Source organism: Sphaerodactylus townsendi, linkage group LG04 (genome assembly GCF_021028975.2).
Source record: "Sphaerodactylus townsendi isolate TG3544 linkage group LG04, MPM_Stown_v2.3, whole genome shotgun sequence".
NCBI classification, from domain to species: domain Eukaryota; kingdom Metazoa; phylum Chordata; class Lepidosauria; order Squamata; family Sphaerodactylidae; genus Sphaerodactylus; species Sphaerodactylus townsendi.
In genome coordinates, this window is record NC_059428.1 from 158438073 (window position 1) to 158453359 (window position 15287).

Sequence of the window (15287 nt, forward strand, 5' to 3'; positions counted from 1 at the left end):
TCCTCCGCTTTCCAGGTGTGCTCTCCAGGTGATATCCCTTCCAGGCTCCACCCCTGAATTTCCAAGAATTTGTCGACCTGGAGTTGGCAACCGGAAGCTCAGCGCATACATGTGTTGTTGCTGTTAGAAGCTTTCCCAGTTCCCTCACCTGAACGAAGAACGTTTTGTGGGCAAGGGAACCTCATCACCAGCGAAATCAATGGTTGGGAATGATTCTCTAGTTTACGGATGTGCATGTCTACACGGCACATGGGGTCCTCTAGACTGAGACTAGTAGGGTTACCAAAGGGCTTTCCCTTGCATAAGCTTAATGCTGCATTCCAAGTTGCGCCACGGATAACATTATATCTTCCTAAATGTTAGGGAGAAGTTCCTGACAGTCAGGGGTGATTGACAGTGGAATATGAAGAGAAGAGTTTGGATTTATACCCTGCCTTTCTCTCTGTAAGGAGACTCAAGGTGGCTTACAAGCTCCTTTCCCTTCTTCTCCCCACAACAGACACCTTGTGAGGCAGGTGGGGCTGAGTTTGGAGGGAACTGTGAGTAATAATTGGTTTTGGTAATCGGTAATAATTGGTTTCGGTATCTGTAATAATCTGTAATAATCGGTTTCAGTAATCGGTAATAATTGGTTTGGTATCAGTAATAATCGGATTCGATATCAGCAATAATTGGTTTTGGTAATCAGTAATAATTGGTTTTGGTAATCGGTAATATTTGACTTCAGTATCGTAATAATTGGATTCGGTATCGGCAATAATCGGTTTTGATAATCGTTAATAATTGGTTTCAGTAATCGGTAATAATCAGTTTTAGTAATCAGTAATAATCAGTTTCTGTAATCAGTAATAATCCAAATCCAAAAACCTTTATTAGGCATAAAACCAGTGCCAAATCAGTAATAATCATATTTGGTATCAGTAATAATCAGTTCCGGTATCGGTTATAATTGATAATAACGGTAATAATCAAATTTGGTATCTGTAATAATCGGTTATAATCGGTTTCGGTAATCGGTAATAATTGGTTTCAGTAATCGGTAATAATTGGTAATAATTAGTTTTGGTAAAAAGTGATAATCAGATTCAGTATCAATAATAATCGGTAATAATCTGTTTCAGCAATTGGTAATAATTGGTTTTGGTAATTGATAATACTTGGTTTCAGTAATCGGTAATAATCGGTTTTGGTAATCAGTAATAATCGGTTTTGGCATCGGTAATAATTGGTAATAATCGGTTTCAGTAATCGGTAATAATCGGTTTCGTAATCAGTAATAATTGGTTTTGGTAATTGGTAAAAATGAGTAATAATTGGTAATTTCAGTAATTGGTAATAATTGGTTTTGGTATCGACAATAATCAGTTTTGCAATCAGTAATAATAGGTAATAATCTATTTTGGTATCGTTAATATTTGGTAATAACCGGTTTCAATAATCGGTAATAATCGGTTTTGGTAATCGGTAAAAATTGGTTTCAGTATCGGTAGTAATCGGACTTGGTAATGGTAATAATCGATTTTTGGCCCAAGGTCATGTGTAGGAGTGCACAAGCTAATCTGGTTCCCCAGTGCGGAAACACACCTGGTTCACCAGATAATCCTCTGCCACTCAGGTGGAGGAGTGGGGAATCAATCCCGGTTCTCCAGATTAGAAACCACCGGCTCTTAACCACTGCACCACGCTGCCTCCAGTGTGGCAGAGTGTGGTGGAGTCTCCTTTGGAGGTTCTTCAACAGAGTCTGGATGGCCGTCTGCCAAGGGTGCTTTGGTTGTGTCTTCCTGCATTGCAGGGGGTTGGACTGGATGGAACTGGTGGTCTCTTCCAACTGTACGATTCTATGTGGTGGTTCCCACTCCGGGGACGTGCAGCGCCAGAAACCAAGTTGGCAGGTTGCTGAAGACTTGGGGCCCAGACCGGAAAGTGCTTAGTATCCCTTGAATGACTCCCTCTCTTTTTAATTACAAGCTTGCCTCAATGTAAAAGGATAACGAGGCAGTTTAATTAAGCGATTAATTGATCGCTGTTCTACATCTTAACTTTCATTGCTGGAAAGGGACCCGATTAATATCCCCGGGGGGGGGGGGGGCAATGGGCTGTGTGGAATTTGGGGGTGTCCCACGAGGGATCTCCATCCTTTCTTCTCAGGGACGTCATTAACTGAATGAGGTGCATAAAATCGTATTTTCCCCTGTGGGCTGTTTGCTCTGACTGCGCTACAGTTTCTAGGGATGTGGGTGGGTGGGAAAATCTGGGGAGGGTATCGAGTGCAGCAGAAAAACCTGCTAATCTGGAATGACGCTGTGCAACTCAGAGTAATCCAGAGTTTGTGGAGAGACATTATTGCATTGAGAATGGAGCTACTTGGACGGGGTGGGTTTCCATGTCTTGAAACCAAGAACCTTGTGGGTCAGGCACGGGTGCTCAGAGGAGGGAACCACAAGCCATTCCAGTCAGGAGTCTAATTTGGCAGTCCAAGCATCCCATGAGTTGGGATGTCAGGTGATACTGGAGGACCAATCATGACCCTTTTCACCAGAGACTCGCACCTGGGACCCTCCAGGTGTGGAGGCAATGCTTTGTTGCTGAGCTGCGGCCCCTCCCCGAGACAAGCGTTTAAGTCGAAGCATCCCTCTTTATGGGCCTTTAGTCTAAATCCGTTCCGATTGTCTTTAACTATCTCCCCTTTCTGTCTTTCTTATTCAGGGCAGCACATTGAGGAAGCGGAAGATGTACGAAGAATTCCTCAGCAAGGTCTCCATTCTGGGTGGGTGCTTGGTTTGATTGTTAGCGCTGGGGCCTGGCATCTGACCAGAGGAGCTTTTATATCCGACCGCCCCCCCCCACAATCTTGTTGGGCATAAAGGTGCTCCGGGACCAGTGGTTCTCAACCTGTGGGTCGGGACCCCTTTGGGGGTCGAACGACCCTTTCACAGGGGTCGCCTGAGACTCTCTGCATCAGTGTTCTCCATCTGTAAAATGGATAAATGTTAGGGTTGGGGGTCACCACAACACAAGGAACTGTATTAAAGGGTCGTGGCATTAGGAAGGTTGAGAACCACTGACCTAGATAAATCCAGGAGCCACAAAACCAGTGGTTCTCAACCTGGGGGCCGAATGACCCTTTCACAGGGGTCGCCTGAGACTCTCTGCATCAGTGTTCTCCATCTGTAAAAGGGATAAATGTTAGGGTTGGGGGTCACCACAACATGAGGAGCTGTGTTAAAGGGTCGCGGCATTAGGAAGGTTGAGAACCACTGTCCTGGACGCAAATCCAGATGTTCTATTGCAAAGCAACATGGCTGCCTTGTGAAACTGCTTTGCACCTGCGCTTTGTTGTATGATTCGATCCACGCTGGGTATTGGAAGAACAGGAGCTCCAGCCGGCCTTGATTAGGAGTTGTTAACAGCAGTAGCCTGGCCTTCACTGGTGTGGTGTCTTCCACACATTTGACATGTCACCTGCTTGCAATAACCCAGTCTGGTTTGGTTACCCAAGAGTGGTCCGAGGTCCCTGGCTGTATTGGCCCACTGGCATTGAAGAGGATTATGCCTAGGGTTAGCACGTCCCCCTCTGGTCAACGGTCAGGTCTAGGTTTAGAAACTCCTGAAGATTTGGGGATGGTGCCGCGGGAGGTCAAGGATCTCTGTGGGGCCCAGTGCCCTAGACCCCCTTCTCCAAAATGATCTCTGTACTGTAGAGATGAACTGTAATTCCAAGGGATCCCCACCTGGAAGCTGGCATTCCAGCTGCAAGAAGAAGAGTTTGGATTTATATCCCCCCCTTTCTCTCCTGTAGGAGACTCAATGGGGCTTACAATCTCCTTGCCCTTCCCCCCCTCACAACAAACACCCTGCGAGGTAGGTGGGGTTGAGAGAGCTCCGAAGAACTGTGACTAGCCCAAGGTCACCCAGCTGGCGTGTGTGGGAGTGCACAGGCTAATCTGAATTCCCCAGATAAGCCTCCACAGCTCAGGCGGCAGAGCGGGGAATCAAACCCGGTTCCTCCAGATTAGAGTGCACCTGCTCTTAACCACTACGCCACTGCTGTAAGGTTGTCATCTTTGGGTGGGGAAATCCCTGAAAATATGGGGTGAGTTTGGAACTTGTGGAGGGCGGAGTTTGCAGACAGGAGGGCCCCGAGGGGGTCAAGGCCAAAGCGCCCACCCTCGAAAGCACAGGTGTCAAACTCGCGGCCCTCCAGATGTTCATAAACTACAATTCCCATCAGCCCTTGCCAGTACAGCCAATGCTCGTGTTGGGAGGGACTGATGGGAATTGTAGTTCATGAACATCTGGAGGGCCGCGAGTTTGACACTCCTGCCAGAGCATCCATTTTCTCATGGGGAGCTGATCTCTATTGTGTGGAGAGAAGATGCAACTCCAGGGGATCTCCAAGCCCCCCCCCCCCCGAGGTGGGCCTCTCTAACAACGTTTGTGGATGTATATGAAGTCATTAATGAGAACATGAAAACCATGCGCACTGGTAAACACAGTAGCTGCTCCGTAGCCCTCTTGCAGGGAAGCCGGGCGTGGAAAGAGAAGCGAAAACAGATACAAGAGAAAGTCAGATTTTCCTTTTCGGCCTCGGGGACGCAGGGGAGTTCTCTGTGAGCTCAGCCCTCCCTGGAAGCTTAGAGTGGGCATTTCGCTCTCCCCCGCCCCCCTCCCTACGAGAAATGTAATCATTTCTCATGTGGGCAGTCGGAAAGTCAGGGAGCGTGGAGGAGATAGTGGTGTGCCAGGAGCAATTAGTTTTCCAGCTGGCAGGTGAGAAATTATTTTTCTCCAGACGAAGGGGATTCTCATTAGCCTCTAATGCCCAGGCGACAAAGTTGAGTGCGTTGAGACAGGACTTTATAGCCCCTCTTGCTCCTTCTGATTTCTTTTCTTCTTCCGGCTGGTATTCAAACACAGCTTTAGTGCCTTTCGGTGTCCCCAAGAGTCACAAAAAGCCATTCCTTAACACCAACACAAAGAGATGGGAACAATCTTGGTCGGCACCCATTTGTATCTGAAGAAGAAGAAAATTTTGGATTTATATCCCCCCTTTCTATCCTGTCAGGAGACTCAAAGGGGCTTACAATCTCCTCCCCCTCCCCCAACAACAAAACCCTGTGAGGTAGGTGGGGCTCAGAGAGCTCTGAAAAACTGACTAGCCCAAGGTCACCCAGCTGGCATGTGTTGGAGTGCACACGCTAATCTAGTTCACCAGATAAGCCTGCACCGCTCATTTGGCAGAGCGGGGAATCAAACCCGGTTCTCCAGATTAGAGTGCACCTGGTCTTACACACTTCGCCATGCTGGAAAGGCCAGAGGTGGATCTTGGGGGGTGAGAGAGGGCTGTCTCCCCAGGTGCCACTTGTCTGAGTCATGTGGGGCGCATTTGGCCACCCCCCCACTCCACAGGCCAGGAAGACAGCTGGAGTGGCCCTTATGTCGGGCAGGCAAGCCGCTGAAGCCAAACACTGTCTTCCTGGATGTCCCAGCTACTGCTAAGCACCAAGAACTCTTCTGCTCCATACCTTCACCTCCCCACGCCAGGGTGCCCTAAAGAAGATGCACCGAGCACACCCTGCGGGGCACACAACGGAGCGCAGCACACAACCTTCCCAGCCCTGCATTTTTGTGGGGTGGGGGAGGAAATCTACCCTGCAGGGATCTTTTCCACCCCACCCCTCCCAGCCGCTCTCAACGCAGGCCATTCTCTCAGAGGACATTGAGAGCTGCGCGGTGCCTTTTACAGATCTGCCTGTTTTCATTTGGCATGCCGTTTGTTTAATAAATATGCACTCATTGCTTGGATGGGAATTTACTTTCGGATATTGTTGCAGTCTAGGTATAATGTTCTGGAGTTGTTTTTTAATCGCTGTCTCGCACTATCATCTTTTGTTTCGTTGTGTTCTTCTGTTGGTGTTGTGTTTCTGTCTCCTTGGCTCAGACATCTGATTCATGTTATGCGTGGTTGGATGGCCAAAGAGGGATGCATAAGAAAGTTTTGCTTCCCTGACCCTGTATCTAATACGGACCCTTCCTGACCTGTTCCCTCTTTACCCCTCCATTCTGACTTTTCCTGAGCCTACATCTTCCGTCTTCGAAGGTGTTCACTTCACCAACATCCCAATTTGTCCTCTGTCATGTAGGTCCTGACATTCTGGCAGACCAGCCTCTATTTCAGCGCTTCTCAACCTTCCTAATGCCGCGACCCTTTAATGCAGTTCCTCATGTTGTGGTGACCCCCAACCCTAACATGTATCAATTTTACAGCTGGAGAACACTGATGCAGAGAGTCTTAGGCGACCCCTGTGAAAGGGCCGTTCGACCCCCAAAGGGGTCGCGACCCCCAGGTTGAGAACCACTGCTCTATTTTTACCCACACAAAGTTGTCATGTGTTATTTCTTGGGGTATTTTCAAAGGTAGGCCGAGCGGGCGGCTCCACCCCTCTGCCCGCAATGCCTGCTGTCCTGGTGGCAATACACTCTTTCTGCCGCCACTCAAAGCAGTGGCAGGATAAAAAAAAAAGGATCCGCCGTACACTGATGTTGTGACATCACATGTTGCCCCAGAAGTGACATCTGTCCTCTCTAGGAATTGCCCCAAATGATTATGGTTTTACCATAGAGTTTCCAGCCATTCCTAGAGAGGCGTTGCATAATTTTCAGGTTTCCCACCAGAAGTGATACCATGCTATCCCACCCCGCTGGTCTCCCACCGGTTGGAAGACCACTGCCGGCCACCTGACAATCAAAGAAATAGCAGGCTGAGAAAATGAATTTGAACTTGTGTTCAGTTCTGGTCGCCACATCTCAAAAAGGATATTGAAGAGATAGAAAAAGTGCAGAGAAGGGCAACGAGGATGACTGAGGGACTGGAGCACCTTCCTTATGAGGAGAGGCTGCAGCGTTTGGGACTCTTTAGTTTGGAGAGGAGACGTTTGAGGGGGGATATGATTGAAGTCTATAAAATTATGCATGGGGTAGAAAATGTTGACAGAGAGAAGTTTTTCTCTCTTTCTCACAATACTAGAACCAGGGGGCATTTATTGAAAATGCTGGGGGGAAGAATTAGGACAAATGAAAGGAAACACTTCTTCACGCAACGTGTGACTGGTGTTTGGAATATGCTGCCACAGGAGGTGGTGATGGCCACTAACCTGGATAGCTTTAAAATAATAATAATAATAATAATAATAATAATAATAATAATAATAATAATAATAATAATAATGGAATCCCAAGAAATCTTGAAAAACATCTGGAAAGCCTAAACTTGGACAGAACATCAGTCCACATGCTGCAGAAAGCAGCACTTCTAGGAACTGCACATATTCTACGCAAATACCTCTAATATCCTAGGTCCTTGGGAAGGACTCGATATTCAGAGATGAATTCCAGACACTTGTGCTGTGTTGTTATGTGTAATAATAATAATAATAATAATAATAATAATAATAATAATAATAATAATAATAATAATATTTATTTATTTATTTATTTATTTATTTATTTGTTTATTTATAAACCGCCCTCCCCCGAAGGGCTCAGGGCGGCGAACAAACAAATAGATAGAGCACAAATAAAATCAAAATTTTTTTAAAATAGTTATTAAATATGGCTCTATAAGTTAAAATCGACCCCCATTAAAATGCAGCATCTATCAAAATTACTGATGGCGTCCTACTCGTAGTCCCCAAAGAAAAGAGGGGGGGGGGAGGAAAGAAGAGGGAGGGGGAACGGCAGGGTCCACAGATTTTAGAAAGTGGGGGGGGGGCATCAGCGGCCGGGCTCCCCAAAGGCCCGGTGGAACAGCTCCGTCTTGCAGGCCCTGCGAAATTCATTAAGATCCCGCAGGGCCCGCGTAGCTGGAGGAAGAGCGTTCCACCAGGCAGGGGCCAGAGCTGTAAAGGGGCTTGGACAGATTTATGGAGGAGAAGTTGATCTGTGGCTACCAATCTTGATCCTCTTTGATCTGAGATTGCAAATGCCTTAACAGTCCAGGTGCTCAGGAGCAACAGCCGCAGAAGGCCATTGCTTTCACATCCTGCATGTGAGCTCCCAATGGCACCTGGTGGGCCACTGCGAGTAGCAGAGAGCTGGACTAGATGGACTCTGGTCTGATCCAGCTGGCTTGTTCTTATGTTCTTATGTTCTTAACTTCCTTTCAAATCTCGAAAAGGAAAAATCTAGAAGTCTCAGCGGTTGGCAAAAGGTCTGGCCGATCGATCCATTGACTTACAAAAATGTTTAGGGCTGGCAGCGTGCCATCCTTGCTGCTCACTTTCCATCCTAAATGAAGAGTGCCAATTATGGCAAATTATAGCAAGTGTTTTGAAGGTCCCCTGCACCTGTGCTGTTCAGATATAATTGTCCCAATCAGTCCTTTTAAATCACATCGAAAGGGTAAAGCTCTTCAGCGGTGGACTTCCATCATCAAATTTGAGTCAGAGTTTCTCAGACTTCCTGAAGTGGGGCTCGTGTGTAAAGTTATTTTGCTTTTCGGGACGCACTTCTAAACTTCGTTTTGGGACTGTGTCTCCGTGTTGCTTCCTGCCTCCTTGGCTTTTAATGCAAAAAATATATCTTGCATCTGTTAACACTGAAAAAGATGTTCTCTTATTGCTTTGGTTGGGTATCACTACGTATATAGCATTACTGAGCAAAAATCCCACATTTGTGGCCGTTTGTCTACAGAGACAAACCTGAGTTTGCTATCAAATCTTCTCCCCAGCTCATCCTCCAACAGCAGTGATGTGGTGGTTAAGAGCAGGTGCACTCTAATCTGGAGAACCAGGTTTGATTCCCTGCTCTGCCTCTTGAGCTGTGGAGGCTTATCTGGGGAACTAGATTAGCCTGTGCACTCCAACACACGCTAGCTAGGTGACCTTGGGCTACTCACAGTTCTTCGGAGCTCTCTCAGCCCCACCCACCTCACAGGGTGTTTGTTTTGGGGGGGGAGGGGAAGGAGATTGTAAGCCCCTTTGAGCCTCCTGCAGGAGAGAAAGGGGGAGTTTAAATCCAAACAAGAAAACGTTACGTTGCTAGAGAGGAGGAGAAGTTGGAAGATGCCACTGACGTTTCACATGTCAGCTGTAATAAACATGATGGGAAGTCTGTATCTGTAATTGGAATACCAGGCGGCCCTGCGGCATTGTAAATGCTAACAGAGCATTTTTTCCCCTCTGCCGTAAGGACCTCACAAAACAGACTAGTCTGAAGAAGGAGATCTGACTCGCCCACTCTCATGCTGGAATTGACTTTGTCAGTCTAGAAGGCTCTACCAAACCTCTGCAGCAGTGGCGTAGTGGTTAAGAGCAGGTGCATTCTAATCTGGAGGAACTGGGTTTGATTCCCAGCTCTGCCGCCTGAGCTGTGGAGGCTTATCTGGGGAATTCAGATTAGCCTGTGCACTCCCACACACGCCAGCTGGGTGACCTTGGGCTAGTCACAGTTCTTGGGAGCTCTCTTAGCCCCACCTACCTCACAGGGTGTTTGTTGTGAGGGGGGAAGGGCAAGGAGATTGTAAGCCCCTTTGAGTCTCCTACAGGAGAGAAAGGGGGGATATAAATCCAAACTCCTCCTCCTCCTCCTCCTCCTCCTCCTCCTCCTTCTTCTTCTTCTCTGTTTTTCTCAGTATACTCAACGCTTAATGGAAATGTCTCCAATTGTTTTTCATATCCTTGTAACCACCAACAACAACAACCTTTATTAGGCATTTAAAATAGGCTTTAGTGCGTTACCAGACATTAATGAAGTACAAATCAATACATTCAAAATGCAGACAGAAAGACTATATATAGCAGTATACATTACTTAGAAAGTTCTGTCACTTGCAGAAGAAATTTTGATACTTTTTCCAAGAGCATGATATCTGTATTGTTTAACAGAAGCTCCACAACAGAACTGTCAGAGTCTCAGATTTGTCTAGGGGGCCAGCCTGGGAGAGAAATTCCTAATGCCCACATATCTCGGACAGTCAAGAATAATGTGAGCAAGAGTCTCCTCTTGGTTTTTAAAGTGTGGACAAACCCGATCCTGGAGAGGGATGGATAAGTAACGACCCTTCGTAATGGCCGATGGGAAAGTATTGGATCTGGCCATTGTGATAATCCATCTCTGTTGGGGTTCAGTTAATAATTCAAGATGTTTGGCTATGTGCCCCTGTTCCGGTATTATTCCGACAGAGAAGGGTGAGAATGATTTATTTGCTTGCCCCAACAAGGTATAGTATTCCTGTTCTAAAAGTCGGCTTTTTAAGGTTTGGAAAATCTCTCTGGGTGACAGCATACAGAGATCTTCAAGTAATAAACCTATTGAGTAAATGTTTGATTTGAGAAGTTGATACCATTCGGCGGCAAATAGGTCTGGGCGCGCAGTATATGTTAAACTGCGCACATCAGAGTTAAAACATAGTTTGATCCAATACTTGAATGTATTCAGCCATGCTCTTGTTTCAAGTAGGTTCTGACGAGTTTCTAAGTATAGTACAGCATATGGTACAGAGTGCAGTAATCCGAGTATTTTATATAGGAAGCCAGATTGTATTCTTTCAACGGAATTGTTCCATGCAGTTATCCATAAAGGAACTCCATAGGGAAGTTGCTGGTCCTTGTAACCGTTTGGTTTAAATAGTATGAAGACATTAATATCCGAATATCTGGTCAGAAACTTGCCTTTTTTGTTGTGTTGGACACATTGCTATTGGATTTTAAAACTCCCCTCCCAAGTTTGGAAACTGCCAGTGTGCTGTAGTGGTTAAGAGCAGGTGGGTTCTAATCTGGAGAACTGGGTTTGATTCCCCACTCCTTCGCCTGAGGAACAGAGGCTTATCTGGTGAACCAAATGTGTTTCCACACTGGGTGACCTGGGGCCAGTCACAGTCTCTGTGACCTGGGTGACCTGGGGCCAGTCTCTGAACTCTCTCAGGCCCACCTAACAGCGCAAGCCTAAAGAAAGTTACTCTTGTCTAAACCCATTCACTTCAATAGGATTAGAACAGAATAACTCTGCATAGGATTGTGAAGGCTGGCATATTGGATATAGGAGGTTCATGTTTTAAGGGTGAGCATTTTTTAAGAGTATATTTACGGTCTGAAAGTTGTTCTGTATTTTCTCAACTTTGTTCATACCATAAGCCTTCTTGGACTTGTAACAGCGGGGAAAGGCAGGTTAGAAACATTTTAATGAATACATAAATATACTTGTTGGGAGCAACCGGAGTCTTGGGATAGATGTGCTAACATTCTGATTTATTTTTTAAAAAAGAATCGTTGGATAAATGGGAACGGTTGACTGTTGCCGATGCCCTGGAACCTGTCCAGTTTGAAGATGGAGAAAAAATTGTGGTGCAGGGCGAACCGGGGGACGACTTTTTCATCATCACGGAGGTAAGGCTGTCTTTCTGATGCCAGGTGTTGGCTAAGAATGTGTTATAATCTGCAAATGACTCAAACGGAGCTGTTTTTGCAGGAGTGCGGGGTGTTGGAGCTATATTTTGGTGGTGGGAAGAGACATCAAGTCCCTGCTGGCTTACAGCAACCCCATAAGATTTCCAAGGCATCCTGCCTGTGAGCTCCCAAAGGCACCTGGTGGGCCACTGCGAGTAGCAGAGAGCTGGACTAGATGGACTCTGGTCTGATCCAGCAGGCTCTTCCTTATGCTCTTAAGGCCATTGCTTTCACCTCCTGCCCGTGAGCTCCCAAAGGCACCTGGTGGGCCACTGCGAGTAGCAGAGAGCTGGACTAGATGGACTCTGGTCTGATCCAGCAGGCTCTTCCTTATGTTCTTAAGGCCATTGCTTTCACCTCCTGCCCGTGAGCTCCCAAAGGCACCTGGTGGGCCACTGCGAGTAGCAGAGAGCTGGACTAGATGGACTCTGGTCTGATCCAGCAGGCTCTTCCTTATGTTCTTAAGGCCATTGCTTTCACATCCTGCCCGTGAGCTCCCAAAGGCACCTGGTGGGCCACTGCGAGTAGCAGAGAGCTGGACTAGATGGACTCTGGTCTGATCCAGCAGGCTCTTCCTTATGTTCTTAAGGCCATTGCTTTCACATCCTGCATGTGAGCTGGTGGGCCACTGCGAGTAGCAGAGAGCTGGACTAGATGGACTCTGGTCTGATCCAGCAGGCTCTTCCTTATGCTCTTAAGGCCCTTGCTTTCACCTCCTGCCTGTGAGCTCCCAAAGGCACCTGGTGGGCCACTGCGAGTAGCAGAGAGCTGGACTAGATGGACTCTGGTCTGATCCAGCAGGCTCTTCCTTATGCTCTTAAGGCCCTTGCTTTCACCTCCTGCCTGTGAGCTCCCAAAGGCACCTGGTGGGCCACTGCGAGTAGCAGAGAGCTGGACTAGATGGACTCTGGTCTGATCCAGCAGGCTCTTCCTTATGCTCTTAAGGCCCTTGCTTTCACCTCCTGCCTGTGAGCTCCCAAAGGCACCTGGTGGGCCACTGCGAGTAGCAGAGTGCTGGACTAGATGGACTCTGGTCTGATCCAGCAGGCTCGTTTTTATGTTTTTACTTTGGAGAGAGGTAGTGTTCAAACTTTCACTTGACAGGGAGCCCAGTTTGTCTCCAGAGAACCCCAGGCAGGAGGTAAATTTGTTGGAAAAGACCCAGGCGCATGTTCAAGGGTGTTTGCTTGGGTTAATGGCCGGGCTTGAACTGTGGAAAGTCAGAAAACATCTGAGAAGGCATCCATCTCTGCAAGGAAGGATCTGTCAGGGTGGCCAAGATAACTCCAGGGGAAGCTGGTCCACTCCAAATGATCTCATCGCTGAAAAATCCTTGATAAGCTTCCGCGGAATCCCATTTCTTGGGAAGACAGTTTGAACGCTACTGCGTGGGAGAGAGAGAGAGAGAGGTCGGATACCTTTGCATAATTTCTGCTGTCAGGAGCATGGGGATTGTTTGGGTCTTGCCTTTTCCCCACAAGCCATGTGATAAGAGGTGCTGATTTCCATTGGTTAATGTCAAAGGCCGAAGAATTGTAATGTTTTATGGGTGGTACGCTTCACACAGCTGGAAAATGGTGCAAACTTTCAGGTCTGATGGGCTCCTTGCTATTTTCTGGTCTTTTCCTTGTGTTCTAATGTCATCGTGAGAAGCTGTTGTGTCAACCTAGCTCAGTGATGGCGAACCTTTTTGAGTCCAAGTGCTCAAATTGCAACCCAAACCCAAATTTATCGCAAAGGCCCAGGCCAGCCTAGATGTGTGTGTGGGGTGTGTGTGTGTGTGTGATTTTCCATCCCCCACATAATGAGCTCTGTGTGCGCGTGCCTACAGAGAGGGCTCCGAGTGCCGCCTCTGGCACCCGTGCCATAGGTTCGCCATCACTGACCTAGCTGGTGCTGGGGTTTGCTAAGCACCCTCAAATCGCTTCCGACTTACGCCAACCCTATGGCCCCTTCTGCACATGCAGAATAATGCACCTTCGATCCACTTTGCAGCTGGATTTTACAGTGCGGAATAGCAAACTCCACTTGCAAACAATTGTGCAAGTGGATTGAAAGTGCATTATTCTGCAGGTGCGGAAGGGGCCCGATGAATGAACAACCTTATTTGCCCTTATATCTTGTCACGTCAGAGCCCCATCTATAAAGGCCTTCTGTTTCATACCACTCAGACCATCAGTTCCTCCAATGCAGGGGTCTTCAAACTATGGCCCTCCAGATGTTCATAGACTACAATTCCCATGAGCCCTACCACTTGGCCATGCTGGCAGGGGCTGATGGGAATTGTAGTCCATGAACATCTGGAGGGCCATAGTTTGAAGACCCCTGCTCCAATGGATCTCGGGACCTGTAGTTTGGCAAAGTGCCGAATGCTCTTTTTTGAGCAGCCACCCCCACTCAGACCACAATTTCCAGAATCGCTGTCACGCGGATTTAGGTGTGCCTTGTCCATCCGCCGGGTGATTCCACCATCCCGTTTAGTTCTCACCAGTCTGGAACTGCAGTTTAAAACCTCATTTCACAGGGAATTTATAGCCATAACATATCTGGAGAATTTAACACTCTGTGCTGAAACTATGGGGGAGTGCTGTCTTCCCTCTCCTCTGGATTTCCACCGCCCCAGCTGTTTCCAAGTGGGGTGAAATACCTCGGGGGAGAAAACAAAATCAAATGCATTTAGGAAACTAAGTCAGTGTAGTTCATTTGGCTCAAGACGGGTGTCGCCTCCTTTTCTTCTTGCATTGCTGCTCGGTTGCTGTCCTTCTGTAGAGTCGCACGGGAGATAGTTCTGGAAAAGGTGGCGTTTTGGGGAACCGCCAGCAAAGCAAGTGGAAAACAAGACTTTGGTGGAGGCTGACAGCAATATTCTTTTCCTTGGCACAAAGTTTGCGCCGTTGCTTGCTGTCTCTGATAGCTGAGTGCAGGCGTAGGGGGAGATAAAGAGACACACACATCCCTCCTGATTCAGGATGGAGGAATTTTGGCCACCTGTTATTCAAGGGCATCTCACAGGCTTAGTTTTCTGACCAAGTGTTGGCAGCGGCGGGGAAGCGTTTCTCTTCTATGAACCTCAATCATCCCTTCCCCCCCCCCCCACTCGAGGCCATGAAATTGTCACAGCCTGGAGGGAATTGTGTGGTGCAAAGATGTGCTTTATTTAATTTCCTTTAGGAGCCAGATTCATTGTCTCAACTAGCTTGGTGAACTACTGGTTTTGGAGTTTGGCAAGGCATTTCCCCCACTCTGTACTGTCGAGTGGCTTCTGAGTTGTTATTATTATTATTATTATTACTTTTCCCCTGCAATGACACATCGTATGCTCTGCAAACGCCTCTCTGCCAATGTCTTCTGTTCCATTCTGGGCGAATAATGGGCTCTGTGTTGTATGGTTTGATCCCTGAAAACCAGAGGAAATAATCCAGAACCTTTGTGTTTCCCAACCCCAGCCTCTTGCGTGCAATGTTGGTTCTGTTTCTGCCAGGGTAGCTGCCTAGAGGGGGACTTGAAAGCTACCTAAAAGAACGAAATAGCCCCATGGTGGTCTCGTGTGATCCTTTGGTGGCTGAAACCACAGAGCATGGACTGAAGAGTCCCACCACATTTGCAAGATGGAGGCAAGGGTGGCTAAAATGGTGTACTGGTTGCTCAACATTTAAAGTATCGGAGGGATCCCGCTTTTCCTTATAAACATGCCTTTGTGCTCAGAGTTTTGTCTGAGATCTTGCTGCACAATGTCCAAAATTAGATTGGTGGCCATTGTAGGCATCTCTCCTCTGCTTTATAGGACAGGTTATGGCCATTCTGGTTACAAGAGCTTTTGAAGAGAGGAAAACAATTATTTGC

At 47.3% G+C, this 15287-nt stretch overlaps 1 protein-coding gene across 1 annotated transcript in view; it reads left to right on the top strand.

Moving 5' to 3' along the window:
• Window positions 1–15287, top strand: part of PRKAR1B (protein kinase cAMP-dependent type I regulatory subunit beta) — a 109729-nt gene that overhangs the window by 70080 nt on the left and 24362 nt on the right. The window contains exons 8-9 of the mRNA XM_048493750.1: window positions 2707–2767; window positions 11263–11384. Coding sequence (XP_048349707.1) covers window positions 2707–2767; window positions 11263–11384 — 183 coding nt within the window. The remainder of the gene's footprint in view (window positions 1–2706; window positions 2768–11262; window positions 11385–15287) is intronic.